Here is a 15952-nt window from a genome sequence, read left to right on the forward strand (position 1 = left end):
TGCTGATAACAGAGACATTAGTAGGATTCTGCTAATCGCAAGTTGCCTCATTCAAGTACAAACATCATATGCAATTTGATCCTAAACAGCATGCAGATTAAAGGGGAAGTGAATCCGATAATTATCACATTGTTTATATCCTTATAGGTTGCAATGAGCCCATGTTCGACAGATCCAATCTATTTGCCAGACCTCAGATATGAACCACCGTTATATGCATAGCATAGACAAACTGCTGCCTAACCAAATTCAAAAGATTCGTGCACGTTGCGTTGGGAGCCACCAACGAATTGACCTAGCCACACATAGATCCCAACTGAGCCAGCAAGGGAATTATGGGTCGACTGTCTATTGGCATTATTCACTGGCTAGTGTGAAGTGTTGTGGCCCTGTTTCTTCCTTCCAATCAACGAACCGCAATGCGAGGAATCCGTAGTTCAGAATTTTTTGCCTTGATGTTCGTCGTCAATTCCTCGAAAGATTCAGGTATAGAGTGGTACTCATGAAACATGAGTCCTTTTGTCCTTCATAGGGGAAGAGAAGACAATCATAATGTTAGTATCACACATGATAGATGCAAAGAAGAAAAATTAAGAAAAAACAGACTTACCACTCATGAGGATGGCAGTAGGTTAGAAGATGGTCGGCAATGGTGAAAGGGCGCATGGAGGGTCGGATCCTATCCTTCCCGTCATGTATTTGGCATGACACTGCTAGCCGCTCAGAGAAACCTATCCTTATGGAGTGCACCACAACAGGGTCACGGTGCAAAGAGAAGTAAATGGAATTGCTGCTCACAGATGGGAGGTCCCTCGCCGAAACAGAGAGGCACCGATCCCTGTTGAGGAACAGCGCGTGGCCACCGAGGCAGTTCACTGGGATCAGTTCACCGCGGTCGATGTCCAACGCAAATAGCCTATAGGCATTTTGCTGTAAGGGCTCCACGCCACAATGTTGCCCGGTTAAATGGTGGACAGCAAGCAGCACTTGTCCACCGGACTCTACGAGGAAGTAGTTGCATAGGCTCGGATTACCGAAATCATTTGGAACATGAGCAAGCACAGGATGTGGTGATCTCGGGTACAGCTGCATGATCTCTCTTGAGCCACCCATGGCGACGGTGGCGTAAAGCCTTCCTTGGAAGGGCAGGATGCTCCTAAGGAAAAGCCCTCGGTGGAGGACCTCCCAAGTTGGGCGGCCAGCCTCGGCGCCGATCACCACGCGCGTCCACAGGAACCAGGCCACCACGGCAATGGAGGTCGTGGACGCGCTGCAGACCGCGGCATTCATGTCAAGCAGAGAGTTCCGGTTCCTGACGGCGTCGTGGAACACGGGGACGAGGGACGGGAGGTCGACCACGACCCGTGTGAAGGGATGCAGCACCCGCACGGCGGTGGTGCGTTTGTTCAGAAGAATGATCAGTCCTTGGGTGAAGCCGACGATCCTGTGGCGCCGGAGCTCCGGCAGGCGGACGCGGAGGCGCCTGGCCGTCTGTGTGTGGAAGAAGCTGATCTCGCCGGCGTCGTCCGGGCGTACCCCGTCGCCGTCGCAGAGGGCGACCCAGCCGCGCGGCAGGAGGTCCGGTTTGCGCAGGGTGGGGTCGCGCGCGTCGCTCGTGCAGCTGCGCCAGCCGGAGCAGACGGCCCGGAAGACGATGTAGTCCACCACGTCGTCGGCCAGCAGGCGGCTGGTGACGAGGTGAACTACATCGGTGGGGAGGGAAGCCCAGCCGCTTGCCTCAGGGGTCCGCCGGCGCTTGCAGGCAGAGAGCGGGGCCAAGGAGGGGCCTTTGCGCCGCCTTCCCGCCGTCTCCGTCCATGACGAGGCCGGAGTAGAAGGGGGTAGCTTTTTCCCCATCGCGCGCGCGCAACCTCGGCTTGCTCAGATCTCCTCCGCCCTCTCCTCCATCTAAATATAGGCCGTTTCGTCTCCGACACCGGCCGGAACTTGAACTGCAGGGGAATCAATCCGAGGAGTGACGGGGAAATCCGAGGGAGGAAGAAGCCTAAGACGTCGCGGATCCGGAAAATCGGGAAGAAATTAACTACGAAAGAGGTAGGTGAGGAAGAAACTTACGGCCGCCGGTGTTCTGTCGGGGTGAGAGGCCGGAGGGGATGGATGGAGGCACGCCGCCGGAGGGGATTGAGGCAGCCCCCTGCTACTGCTCGGGATGAGATTTGACGGCGATTCCGGTGCTCCAACGGGGTCGTCATTCGTCAATTCTCCATGCTCTGGACAATAAACTACTCAAGGTTTTTTTTTTTTGACAATACTCCAGTCAAGGTTAACGGGTGTGTTTGGTTTGTGCCCCGATTAGCCCAACCAAAATTTTGGCATGACCAAAGCAAGGGCATGACCAAAATGTTGGTGAAGTTATTATCGTCTGAATTAAAACCATTGTACCTATCCGAAATTTAGCAAAATTGTTGGGCCTCCATTTGGTTTGGAGCCGCCGGGTTGGCAAAAATTTGATAACTTAGATTGACTAGCACCTGATTTGTTTTTATTGTCTAAAAAAACCTGATTTGGTTTTAATTTAGTTTCAGTGTTGAGCCAATTTAAAAGGTACACACCAAATCTTAATTAACTACAGTGTACTAAAAGGAAGGAAATGTATACACAAAAGTATAATTGTACAGCAGATACTATGTCACGGTTCAGAAGTATTATGAGGCGTGCACGGGGTCCACCACAGGGAAAGCGCTAAGGCGGTTGGGGGCGAACGCAGGGCGATCGTGCTCCAGCGCTAGGGTTAGGGTTTTCTGCTGGGGGTGGCGAGGGTCCGACGGCGGCTGGGATTGCGACGGCGCATCCTCGACGCGGGTCGGCGACGCTGCTTACTGCCAGGGGCGGAGCCATGGCGGAGAAGGCGAGCGATATGGCAACTGCCGGTTCGGGGATGTAACGCCCCAAGACCGGAGCTTCAGATGCCTTCCAGGGTTTCCGGGTTTCGTCGTGTGATTTGTTTGGTTCATCGCTTTCATCTTTGCATCATGTGCATTGCATCATGCCATCATGTCATTTTTTTTTCTTAACTCAACTAAATAAATTGCATGGATCTTCGGTCCATTTAAATCGAGGGATATTCACTATGGTGATTACTCTTTAAAACTTATTCTCCCAATATTTTAGGGAGCTATATAAATTATATTCCCATTATGTGGAATTACCTTAACACACTTGCAAAAATCCCAAAGCCTTTTATTATTTCAACTCTTGGCCTCTAACTTTGCCACATGTCCTTTCATCATTTTCCGGAGCTCCACCTAATTTCTCAACATTTTTGGGCACTTCGAAAAAACCTATCCTAGCTCAAACCTTTTGAATTAAATTCAAAGGAATTTGAATTTAATCTTTCAAACTTGACCTTTTTCTATTTTCCCGGACCGTGAACATTTTTTTCTGAGTCCGTGAAAATTATCCCCTTGTCCAAAATCTTTTCCTAAACCTCTCTTTCTTTTCCTCTCTTTTTTTGGTCTTTTCTGCTAAAGTTATATGAGAGAGGGAGTGGAGAGCCCAGCAGCCTCCCTCTCCTCTGGGCCGGCCAACCAGGCCCAGCCATCCCCGCGGCCACCTAGGCCCAGCCGCACCTAACCTCTAACCCTAGCCGCCAGGGAGCCGACCCCCCTCCTCTCGATCTCTCCCTCGTGCTTCCCCTCAGCGCCGTCATCTCTCTCGATCCCCCTTGTCCTCCTCCCGACCGCGCCGCCAGGGGAAGCCGCGGCTCGACCCCAATTCATTGGGGGGAGTGGTTATGTGCTTCACCAGGAAGAAATACTACTGGAAAAGATGCCTCGGCTGGAGGAGCTGCAAGTACCAGTACCAGTCGTGCTAGCTCACATGGAGCCGATGGGTATGATGAAGGAAATATGCCCTAGAGGCAATAATAAAGTTATTATTTATTTCCTTACTTCATGATAAATGTTTATTATTCATGCTAGAATTATATTAACCGGAAACATAATACATGTGTGAATACATAGACAAACAGAGTGTCACTAGTATGCCTCTACTTGACTAGCTCGTTAATCAAAGATGGTTATGTTTCCTAACCATAGACAAAGAGTTGTTATTTGATAAACGGGATCACATCATTAGGAGAATGATGTGATTGACTTGAGCCATTCTGTTAACTTAGCACTCGATCGTTTAGTATGTTGCTATTGCTTTCTTCATGACTTATACATGTTCCTATGACTATGAGATTATGCAACTCCCGTTTATCGGAGGAACACTTTGTGTGCTACCAAACGTCACAACGTAACTGGGTGATTATAAAGGAGCTCTACAGGTGTCTCCAAAGGTACATGTTGGGTTGGTGTATTTCGAGATTAGGATTTGTCACTCCGATTGTCGGAGAGGTATCTCTGGGCCCTCTCGGTAATGCACATCACATAAGCCTTGCAAGCATTGCAACTAATGAGTTAGTTGCGAGATGATGTATTACGGAACGAGTAAAGAGACTTGCCGGTAACGAGATTGAACTAGGTATTGAGATACCGACGATCGAATCTCGGGCAAGTAACATACCGATGACAAAGGGAACAACGTATGTTGTTATGCGTTCTGACCGATAAAGATCTTCGTAGAATATGTAGGAGCCAATATGAGCATCCAGGTTCCGCTATTGGTTATTGACCGGAGACGTGTCTTGGTCATGTCTACATTGTTCTCGAACCCGTAGGGTCCGCACGCTTAAGGTTTCAATGACAGTTATATTATGAGTTTTGATGTACCAAAGGAGTTCGGAGTCCCGTATGAGATCGGGGACATGACGAGGAGTCTCGAAATGGTCGAGACGTAAAGATCGATATATTGGACGACTATATTCGGACATCGGAAAGGTTCCGAGTGGTTCGGGTATTTTTCGGAGTACCGGAGAGTTACGGGAATACGGGGGAAGAAGTATATGGGCCTTATTGGGCTTTAGGGGAGAGGGAGAGGCAGGCCGCGCGGCCCCCATTGACTATTCCGAATTGGACTAGGGGGAGGGGCGGCGCCCCCTCCTTCCTTCTCTTCCCTCTTCCCCTTCCTTGTCTCCTACTCCTACTACATGGAAGGACTCCTAGTTCGCCATAGAGAAGGCCGGCCCTCCCCTCCTCCACTCCTTTATATACGGGGGCAGGGGGCACCCCATAGACACACAAGTTGATCCTCGTGATCGTTTTCTTAGCCGTGTGCGGTGCCCCCTTCCACCATACTCCTCGATAATATTGTAGCGGTGCTTAGGCGAAACCCTGCGACGGTAGAACATCAAGATCGTCACCACGCCGTCGTGCTGACGGAACTCTTCCCCTACACTTTGCTGGATCGGAGTCTGGGGATCGTCATCAAGCTAAACGTGTGCTAAAACTCGGAGGTGCCGTAGTTTCGGTGCTTTATCGGTCGGGCCATGAAGACGTACGACTACATCAACCGCGTTGTCATAACGCTTCCGCTGTCGGTCTACGAGGGTACGTAGACAACACTCTCCCCTCTTGTTGCTATGCATCACCATGATCTTGCGTGTGCGTAGGAATTTTTTTGAAATTTACTACGTTCCCCAACAGTGGCATCCGAGCCTAGGTTTTATGTGTTGATGTTATATGCACGAGTAGAACACAAGTGAGTTGTGGGCGATATAAGTCATACTGCTTACCAGCATGTCATACTTTGGTTCGGCGGTATTGTTGGATGAAGCGGCCCGGACCGACATTACGCGTACGCTTACGCGAGACTGGTTCTACCGACGTGCTTTGCACACAGGTGGCTGGCGGGTGTCAGTTTCTCCAACTTTAGTTGAACCGAGTGTGGCTACGCCCGGTCCTTGCGAAGGTTAAAACAACACCAACTTGACAAACTATCATTGTGGTTTTGATGCGTAGGTAAGAACGGTTCTTGCTAAGCCCGTAGCAGCCACGTAAAACTTGCAACAACAAAGTAGAGGACGTCTAACTTGTTTTTGCAGGGCATGTTGTGATGTGATATGGTCAAGACATGATGCTAAATTTTATTGTATGAGATGATCATATTTTGTAACCAAGTTATCGACAACTGGCAGGAGCCATATGGTTGTCTCTTTATTGTATGCAATGCAATTGCGCTGTAATGCTTTACTTTATCACTAAGCGGTAGCGATAGTCATGGAAGCATAAGATTGGCGAGACGACAACAATGCTACGATGGTGATCAAGGTGTCGTGCCGGTGACGATGGTGATCATGACAGTGCTTCGAAGATGGAGATCACAAGCACAAGATGATGATGGCCATATCATATCACTTATATTGATTGCATGTGATGTTTATCCTTTATGCATCTTATCTTTCTTTGATTGACGGTAGCATTTTAAGATGATCTCTCACTAATTATCAAGAAGTGTTCTCCCTGAGTATGCACCGTTGCGAAAGTTCTTCGTGCTGAGACACCACGTGATGATCAGGTGTGATAGGCTCTACGTTCAAATACAACGGGTGCAAAACAGTTGCACATGCGGAATACTCAGGTTATACTTGACGAGCCAAGCATATACAGATATGGCCTCGGAACACGGAGACCGAAAGGTCGAGCGTGAATCATATAGTAGATATGATCAACATAGTGATGTTCACCAATGAAACTACTCCATCTCACGTGATGATCGGACATGGTTTAGTTGATTTGGATCACGTGATCACTTAGAAGATTAGAGGGGTATCTTTCTAAGTGGGATTTCTTAAGTAATATGATTAATTGAAGTTAAATTTATCATGAACTTAGTCCTGGTAGTATTAGCATATCTATGTTGTAGATCAATAGCTCGCGATGTTGCTCCCCATTTAATTTTTATATGTTCCTAGAGAAAACTAAGTTGAAAGATATTAGTAGCAAAGATGCGGATTGGATCCGTGATCTGAGGTTTATCCTCATTGCTTCACAGAAGAATTATGTCCTTGATGCACCGCTAGGTAACAGACCTATTGCAGGAGCAGATGCAGACGTTATGAACGTTTGGCTAGCTCAATATGATGACTACTTGATAGTTTAGTGCACCATGCTTAACGGCTTAGAATCGGGACTTTAAAGACGTCTTGAACGTCATGGACCATATGAGATGTTCCAGGAGTTGAAGTTAATATTTCAACCAAATACCCAAGTTGAGAGATATGAAGTCTCCAACAAGTTATATAGCTAAAAGATGGAGGAGAATCGCTCAACTAGTGAGCATGTGCTCAGATTGTCTGGGTACTACAATCGCTTGAATCAAGTGGGAGTTAATTTTCCAGATAAAATAGTGATTGACAGAATTCTCTAGTCACCATCACCAAGTTAGTAGAACTTCGTGATGAACTATGATATGCAAGGGATAACGGAAACGATTCCCAAGCTCTTCGTAATGCTGAAATTGATGAAGGTAGAAATCGAGAAAAACATCAAGTGTTGATGGTAGACAAGACCACTAGTTTCAAGAAAAGGGCAAAGGGAAAAAGGGGAACTTCAAGAAGAACAGAAGCAAGTTGCTGCTCAAGTGAAGAAGCCCAAGTCTGGTCCTAAGCCTGAGACTAAGTGCTTCTACTGTAAAGGGACTGGTCACTAGAAGCGGAACTACCCCAAGTGATTGGCGGATATGAAGGATGGCAAAATGAACATAAGTATATTTGATATACATGTTATTGATGTGTACTTTACTAGTGTTTATAGCAACCCCTCAATATTTGATACTAGTTCAGTTGCTAAGATTAGTAACTCGAAACGGGAGTTGCAGAATAAACAGAAACTAGTTAAGGGTGAAGTGACGATATGTGTTGAAAGTGGTTCCAAGATTGATATGATCATCATTGCACACTCCTTGTACTTTCGGGATTAGTGTTGAACATAAATAAGTGTTATTTGGTGTTTGCGTTGAGCATGAATATGATTTGATCATGTTTATTGTAATACGATTATTCATTTAAGTAAGAGAATAAATTGTTGTTCTGTTTACATGAATAAAACCTTATATGGTTACACACCCAATGAAAATAGTTCATTGGATCTCGATCGTAGTGATACACATATTCATAATATTGAAACCAAAAGATGCGAAGTTAATAATGATAGTGCAACTTATTTGTGGCACTGCCGTTTAGGTCATATTGGTGTAAAGCGCATGAGGAAACTCCATGCTGATGGGATTTTGGAATCACTTGATTATGAATCAGTTGATGCTTGCGAACCATGCCTCATGGGCAAGATGACTAAGACTCCGTTCTCCGGAACAATGGAGCGAGCAACAGATTTGTTGGAAATCATACATATTGATGTATGTGGTCCGATGAATATTGAGGCTCGCAGCAGGTATCATTATTTTCTGATCTTCACAGATGATTTGAGCAGATATGAGTATATCTACTTGATGAAACACCCAAGTCTGAAACATTTGAAAAGTTCAAAGAATTTTAGAGTGAAGTGGAGAATCATCGTAACAAAAATAAAAGTTTCTACGATATGATCGCAGAAGTAAAATATTTGAGTTACGAGTTTGGCCTTCAGTTAAAAACAATGTGAAATAGTTTCACTACTCACGCCACCTCAAACACCACAGTGTAATGGTGTGTCCAAATGTCATACCGTACTTTATTGGATATAGTACAATCTATGATGTTTCTTACCGATTTACCAATATCGTTTTGGGATCATGCATTAGAGACAGCTGCATTCATGTTAAAAAGGGGCACCATCTAAGTCCGTTGAGGCGACACAATCTGAACTGTAGTTTGGCAAGAAACCAAAGTTGTCGTTTCTTAAAGTTTGGGATTGTGATGCTTATATGAAAAAGTTTCATCCTGATAAGCTCAAACCCAAATCAGAGAAATATGTCTTCATAGGATACCCAAATGAGACTGTTGGGTACACCTTCTATCACAGATCCGAAGGCAAGACATTCGTTGCTAAGAATGGATCCTTTCTAGAGAAGGAGTTTCTCTCAAAGGAAGTGAGTGGGAGGAAAGTAGAAAACTTGATAAGGTAATTGTACCTTCTCCCTTATTGTAAAGTAGTTCATCACAGAAATCTGTTCTTGTGACTACTACACCAATTAGTGAGGAAGCTAATGATGATGATCATGTAACTTCAGATCAAGTTACTACCGAATCTCGTAGGTAAACCAGAGTGAGATCCGCACCAGAGTGGTATGGTAATCCTGTTCTGGAAGTCATGTTACTATACCATGACGAACTTGCGAACTATGAGGAAGCGATGATGAGCCCAGATTCCGCGAAATGGTTTGAGGCCATGAAATCTGAGATATGATCCATGTATGAGAACAAAGTATGGACTTCAATGGATTTGCCCGATGATCAGCAAGCCATAGAAAATAAATGGATCTTCAAGCGGAAGACGGACGCTGATAGTAGTGTTACTATCTACAAAGCTAGAATTTTCACAAAAGGTTTTCGACAAGTTCAAGGTGTTGACTATGATGAGAGTTTCTCACTCGTATCTATGTTTAAGTCTGCCCGAATCATGTTAGCAATTGCCGCATTTTATGAAATCTGGCAAATGGATAAACGAAACTGCATTCCTTAATGGATTTATTAAAGAAGAGTTGTATACGATGCAACTAGAAGGTTTTGTCGATCCTAAAGGTGTTAACTAAATATGCAAGCTCCAGCGATCCATCTATGGACTGGTGCAAGCATCTCGGAGTTGGAATATACGCTTTGATAAGTTGATCAAAGCATATAGTTTTATACAGACTTGCGGTGAAGCCTGTATTTACAAGAAAGTGAGTGGGAGCACTACAACATTCCTGATAAGTATATGTGAATGACATATTGTTGATCGGAAATAATGTAGAATTATTCTGCAAAGCATAAAGGAGTGTTTTAAAGGATTCTTTCAAAGAAAACCTCGGTGAAGCTGCTTACATATTGAGCATCAAGATCTATAGAGATAGATCAAGACGCTTGATAAGTTTTCAATGAGTACATACCTTAACAAATTTTTGAAGTAGTTCAAAATGGAACAGTCAAAGAAAGAGTTCTTGCCTGTGTTACAAGGTGTGAAATTGAGTAAGACTCAAAGCCCGACCACAGCAGAAGATAGAGAGAGAATGAAAGTCATTCCCTATGCCTCAGCCATAGGTTCTATAAAGTATGTCATGCCGTGTACCAGACCTATTGTATACCCTGCCCTGAGTTTGGCAAGGGAGTACAATAGTGATCTAGGAGTAGATCACTGGACATTGGTCAAAATTATCCTTACTGGAATAAGGATATGTTTCTCGATTATGGAGGTGACAAAAAGGTTCGTCGTAAAGGGTTACGTCGATGAAAATTTTGACACTGATCCAGATGACTCTAAATCTCAATCTAGATACATATTGGAAGTGGGAGCAATTAGCTAGAGTAGCTCCGTGCAGAGCATTGTTGACATAGAAATTTGCAAAATACTTACGGATCTGAATGTGGCAGACCCGTTGACTAAACTTCTCTCACAGGCAAAACATGATCACACCTTAGTACTCTTCGGGTGTTAATCACATAGCGATGTGAACTAGATTATTGACTCTAGTAAACCCTTTGAGTGTTGGTCACATAATGATGTGAACTATTGGTGTTAAATCACATGGCAATGTGAACTAGATTATTGACTCTAGTGCAAGTGGGAGACTGAAGGAAATATGCCCTAGAGGCAATAATAAAGTTATTATTTATTTCCTTACTTCATGATAAATGTTTATTATTCATGCTAGAATTGTATTAACCGGAAACATAATACATGTGTGAATACATAGACAAACAGAGTGTCACTAGTATGCCTCTACTTGACTAGCTCGTTAATCAAAGATGGTTATGTTTCCTAACCATAGACAAAGAGTTGTTATTTGATAAACGGGATCACATCATTAGGAGAATGATGTGATTGACTTGACCCATTCCGTTAGCTTAGCACTCGATCGTTTAGTATGTTGCTATTCCTTTCTTCATGACTTATACATGTTCCTATGACTATGAGATTATGCAACTCTCGTTTATTGGAGGAACACTTTGTGTGCTACCAAACGTCACAACTTAACTGGGTGATTATAAAGGAGCTCTACAGGTGTCTCCAAAGGTACATGTTGGGTTGGTGTATTTCGAGATTAGGATTTGTCACTCCGATTGTCGGAGAGGTATCTCTAGGCCCTCTCGGTAATGCACACCACATAAGCCTTGCAAGCATTGCAACTAATGAGTTAGTTGCGAGATGATGTATTACGAAACGAGTAAAGAGACTTGCCAGAACGAGATTGAACTAGGTATTGAGATACCGACGATCGAATCTCGGGCAAGTAACATACCGATGACAAAGGGAACAACGTATGTTGTTATGCGTTCTGACCGATAAAGATCTTCGTAGAATATGTAGGAGCCAATATGAGCATCCAGGTTCCGCTATTGGTTATTGACCGGAGACGTGTCTTGGTCATGTCTACATTGTTCTCGAACCCGTAGGGTCCGCACGCTTAAGGTTTCGATGACAGTTATATTATGAGTTTTGATGTACCAAAGGAGTTCGGAGTCCCGTATGAGATAGGGGACATGACGAGGAGTCTCGAAATGGTCGAGACGTAAAGATCGATATATTGGACGACTATATTCGGACATCGGAAAGGTTCCGAGTGGTTCGGGTATTTTTCGGAGTACCGGAGAGTTACGGGAATACGGGGGAAGAAGTATATGGGCCTTATTGGGCTTTAGGGGAGAGGGAGAGGCAGGCCGCGCGGCCCCCATTGACTAGTCCGAATTGGACTAGGGGGAGGGGCGGCGCCCCCTCCTTCCTTCTCTTCCCTCTTCCCCTTCCTTGTCTCCTACTCCTACTACATGGAAGGACTCCTAGTTGGACTAGGAAAAGGGGAATCCTTCTCCCGGTGGGAGTAGGACTCCCCTAGGGCGCGCCATAGAGAGGGCCGGCCCTCCCCTCCTCCACTCCTTTATATACAGGGGCAGGGGGCACCCCATAGACACACAAGTTGATCCTCGTGATCGTTTTCTTAGCCGTGTGCGGTGCCCCCTTCCACCATACTCCTCGATAATATTGTAGCGGTGCTTAGGCGAAACCCTGCGACGGTAGAACATCAAGATCGTCACCACGCCGTCGTGCTGACGGAACTCTTCCCCGACACTTTGCTGGATCGGAGTCCGGGGATCGTCATCGAGCTGAACGTGTGCTAAAACTCGGAGGTGCCGTAGTTTCGGTGCTTGATCGGTCGGGCCGTGAAGACGTATGACTACATCAACCGCGTTGTCATAGCGCTTCTGCTGTCGGTCTATGAGGGTACGTAGACAACACTCTCCCTTCTCGTTGCTATGCATCACCATGATCTTGCGTGTGCGTAGGAATTTTTTTGAAATTATTACGTTCCCCAACATATGGCACTAGGAAGGAATTTCCACGGTCGAGGGAAGTGCCTACAAGAAGGAATTTGTCCACTGATTTTACCTCGTCTGTAGCTACCCGCACTGGCGGGAGCTACGAGCAGGATGGGGAGGGTGTTTCTGCACCCAGAGTAGGCGAGGACCGAGCGGCCTATGCTCGTGGAGGTGATCTTAGGCTGAGTCTTGATCAGAAGAAGGAGAGGGACCTACGGGACAAATTGATTGAGCAAGGTCACTACCGGCGTAGGGAGTCTGAAAGGGAAGGTAACTGGGATATGAGGGGAAAGAACCACAGTGTTGGACATGTTTTTGATGGATATGAGGATAGATACCAGGGCCACCGGGCTTATGAGGATGACAGATTGGGCAAACCCTTTATGCATGGCGGACCCGTTATGCATGAGGAGAGGAGTCGACGTAAAGGTTACTATGTTCGGAAACCTCGCATGGAGGGCAACTACCAGCAGGGCAACTCATCTCTTTCAAGGATGGATTTGGACAGTAGAAAAAGAAGACCAAAGCAAATGTGGGTGGCCAAGGGGGAACTGGACAGGCAGGGCGCTAGTGATGGGTTCATTCGCGATACAAGGTGCAAGACGTCTTCAGTGTTTGACCGCATTACTGAGAAGGATGATGGATCGGCGGACCCCGATGAACGGGGCCGCCGAGAGCAATGAATATCTTGGCCTGGAACTATCGGGGATTGGGGTTGGACTCGACAGTTGGCGAACTCAGAGACCTGGTACGGTCGTATAACCCGGCGGTGGTGTTTTTAAGTGAGACAAAAAAGACGGCTAGGGCCTTGGAGAAACTGAAGTGGAGTTTGGGGTTCAGAGAGGGGGTGGCTGTTGATTGCAAGGGAAGGAGTGGTGGTACTGCTCTTTGGTGGCGTGACAATGCACAGGTGACAGTCCGGCCTTGGTGCCAATATGTCATAGATGTCGTGGTTGCTTTCGAGGGCAAGGCCTATAGAATCACTAGGTTCTATGGGAGCCTAAAACAGAACTTCGTTCTAAATCATGGGATGCTTTGAGATATCTCAGAAGGCAGGATGATCAACCGTGGATTGTGTGGGGGACTTTAATGAGGCACTTCTTTTGACTGAACAACATGGTGGCAACATGCGAAGTTTTACGCAAATGGATGACTTCAGAGAGTGTCTGGCTGATTGTGGTCTTGCCGACATGGGCTACTTCGGGTATCCGTTTACGTGGGATAACAGACGAGAGGGGGCCGACAATGTCCAAGTCAGATTGGACCAGGCAGTGCGTAACGATGGCTTTTTGAGCATGTTCCCTCACACCTCTGTCGAACACATCATTACTGAGGAATCTAACCATAATGCTATCTTGGTGCGGGCTAGGGAGATGGCTCCCGACGCCAGACAGAACAGGCCGCGGAGATTTATGTATGAGGAGATGTGGACTAAGCATGAGGGATACGATGCTATGATTACTGAGGCGTGGAACAATGTGGCGGCTAATGGTCTGGGTGCAATGAGTATGGGCGAGAAGCTGAAGGCAGTGACTGGCGATTTGAAGCACTGGGGCCGAACGTTTTTTGGATCTGTGAGGCGGCATATTAAGAATCGCAAGATTGACCTTGGGCATGCAAGATAGCGGGCACTCGTCTCTGGAACCTCACTCGAGGTCTGGGATCTGGAGGGCCAATTGCGTGAGCTATATGAACGGGAGGAAATCATGTATAAACAGAGATCTAGAGTGGGCTGGCTGCGGGAGGGTGACCAAAATACTCGTTACTTTCAAAACCAAGCCAGCCATAGAAGGAGAAAGAACACAGTTCGTGGTTTAAAGAGGGAGGATGGCAGCAAATGTACCACGGATGAGGGGATGCAAGCTATGGCAGCATCTTTTTATGCCAACCTATTCACTTCGGAGGGGCCTACCGGAACGGATAGGATCCTTGGGCTTATTGATGAGGTTGTCACTCACGACATGAATGGCGATATTACTGCTGCCATTTCGGATGAGGAAATTGAACAAGCACTGTTTCAGATGGGAGCGGCGAAAGCACCGGGGCCGGACGGCCTGCCTGCGTTGTTTTATCAGAGACACTTGTCTCTTCTGAAACAGGATGTTTGTGCGGCCATTCGTAATTTCCTCCGGTGCCGGGGTGAGAGGCCGGAGGGGATGGAGGCACGCCGCCGTGGAACACTGAAGAAACGCTTTTTTCTTTAATCCACACGCCGGAGCATTTTTTAGAAGCACCTTGTAGCTTTACTTTTTTTGAGACAACCATGTAGCTTTACAGCATAATATCAAACGAAATTGCCGCCTAGTTAATCGGGCAGGCACGTTCGCCCGTTTAGCACACTGGTCTGTTTAGCAGTTCGGCCTTATGGGCTGTATTTGAGCCATTTTAGGCCTATTAGGCTGATTACATATATAATTCAGAAAAAATGCTCAAAAAAAGAAAATCAGATCAAAAAGGAAAAATAGGAAAAAATGGGTCGTGACGTGCCGGTCCACATGCCTAGCCTCCAGGCCCAGGCACGGCCCCAGACATGCCGTGTGCAGGGCACATCTCGTTTAGCCCGTGTCGAGCCTGGCCCATGGCGGGCGTTGCCGGCGTGCTCGCGGACTGGCCTAGTTGTCCAGGCCCGTTTGGTCAGCTTTGCGCCGGAGGGGATGAAAATGCAAATCACTCGGCAAATCCGCCTACCACAGGCATGCCCGGACGCGTCCACAGACAGTGTCGGGCGCCCCCCATGGCAGCCACACTCCTTATTTAAACCTCAAATGCATGTCATTCATGCACGATGATATAACACAACATTCACCACAATTCAATAATTCAACAATGCAACAAAGCAAAAAAGAACACGGTTCAACAATCCAAACATGCTAAAATAAAAAACAAGTCCGGGCCATGGCTGGCCAACTTGATGGATCACTCGTTGGACGTAGTTTTGTTGTCTTGACTGATACAACCTACACTATCTATTGTAAAAGGTAAATTACATGCATAGTTTTCTAAAATATCTCCAATAAAAGTTCCATTTTCTACAATATACTTGTATGAATATTGTTCTGATGACGTACCTTGTCGGTTAGCAATCACAGCAGGGTGGTCTCAGATCTTCTCGTGGCTCCCATACTATGGCAGCCGCTCATACCTGCACCCAGCGTGTTAGGGTTTCTCGTGCCTTCCTTCGGTGCCGCCGTTGGTCTACCTCGTCTCTTGTGGTCTTAGGGCGATGGAGGCGTGGTGGATCCTAACCCTTGCCGGCGGGAGAGCTTCGGTTTCTAATGTTTTTTTTAGTTTTGTTAGGGTTTGTGTCCTACTCAGAGATGCGGGGCCCCGACTGCTATGTAGATGGAATAAGGTTCTCCCTACCTAGCCCACGTTCCAATGATGTTTCTAGCATCGCCCGATAGCGTGTGGAGGTTTGTCTCTGACGGATCTCATGGGATTCGGTCGGCGTTGGTCTTCGGTGGATCCACGTGGATCCGGTCTTCATTCGTCTGTGTTCGTGTGTCTACAGGTTGGATCCTCCGATCTACACTTTCTTCATCGGCAGGGGTTGCTCTGATGAGGGAGGGACGATGACGGCGACGCGCCTTCGACTTGCTC

At 46.5% G+C, this 15952-nt stretch overlaps 1 protein-coding gene across 1 annotated transcript; it reads right to left on the bottom strand.

The window, feature by feature from the left end:
- LOC125521949 lies at positions 1–2263 on the bottom strand. The gene is made up of 3 exons (XM_048687019.1): positions 2077–2263; positions 611–1952; positions 1–524 (listed from the first exon to the last, which is right to left on the bottom strand). The coding sequence occupies exons 2-3, from the start codon at positions 1855–1857 to the stop codon at positions 407–409; spliced, it is 1365 nt and encodes a 454-aa protein (XP_048542976.1). The 5' UTR covers positions 1858–1952; positions 2077–2263; the 3' UTR covers positions 1–406.
- Positions 2264–15952: the final 13689 nt, after the last annotated feature.

The sequence above is a fragment of the Triticum urartu genome, chromosome 7, assembly GCF_003073215.2.
Source record: "Triticum urartu cultivar G1812 chromosome 7, Tu2.1, whole genome shotgun sequence".
NCBI classification, from domain to species: domain Eukaryota; kingdom Viridiplantae; phylum Streptophyta; class Magnoliopsida; order Poales; family Poaceae; genus Triticum; species Triticum urartu.

Coding starts and splice junctions, on each gene's coding strand:
- LOC125521949 (XM_048687019.1), bottom strand. CDS start 1,857: ATGGGGAAAAAGCTACCCCCTTCTACTCCGGCCTCGTCATGGACGGAG. Junction 525..610: donor TACTGCCATCCTCATGAGTG/GTAAGTCTGTTT, acceptor TCCCCTATGAAG/GACAAAAGGACTCATGTTTC.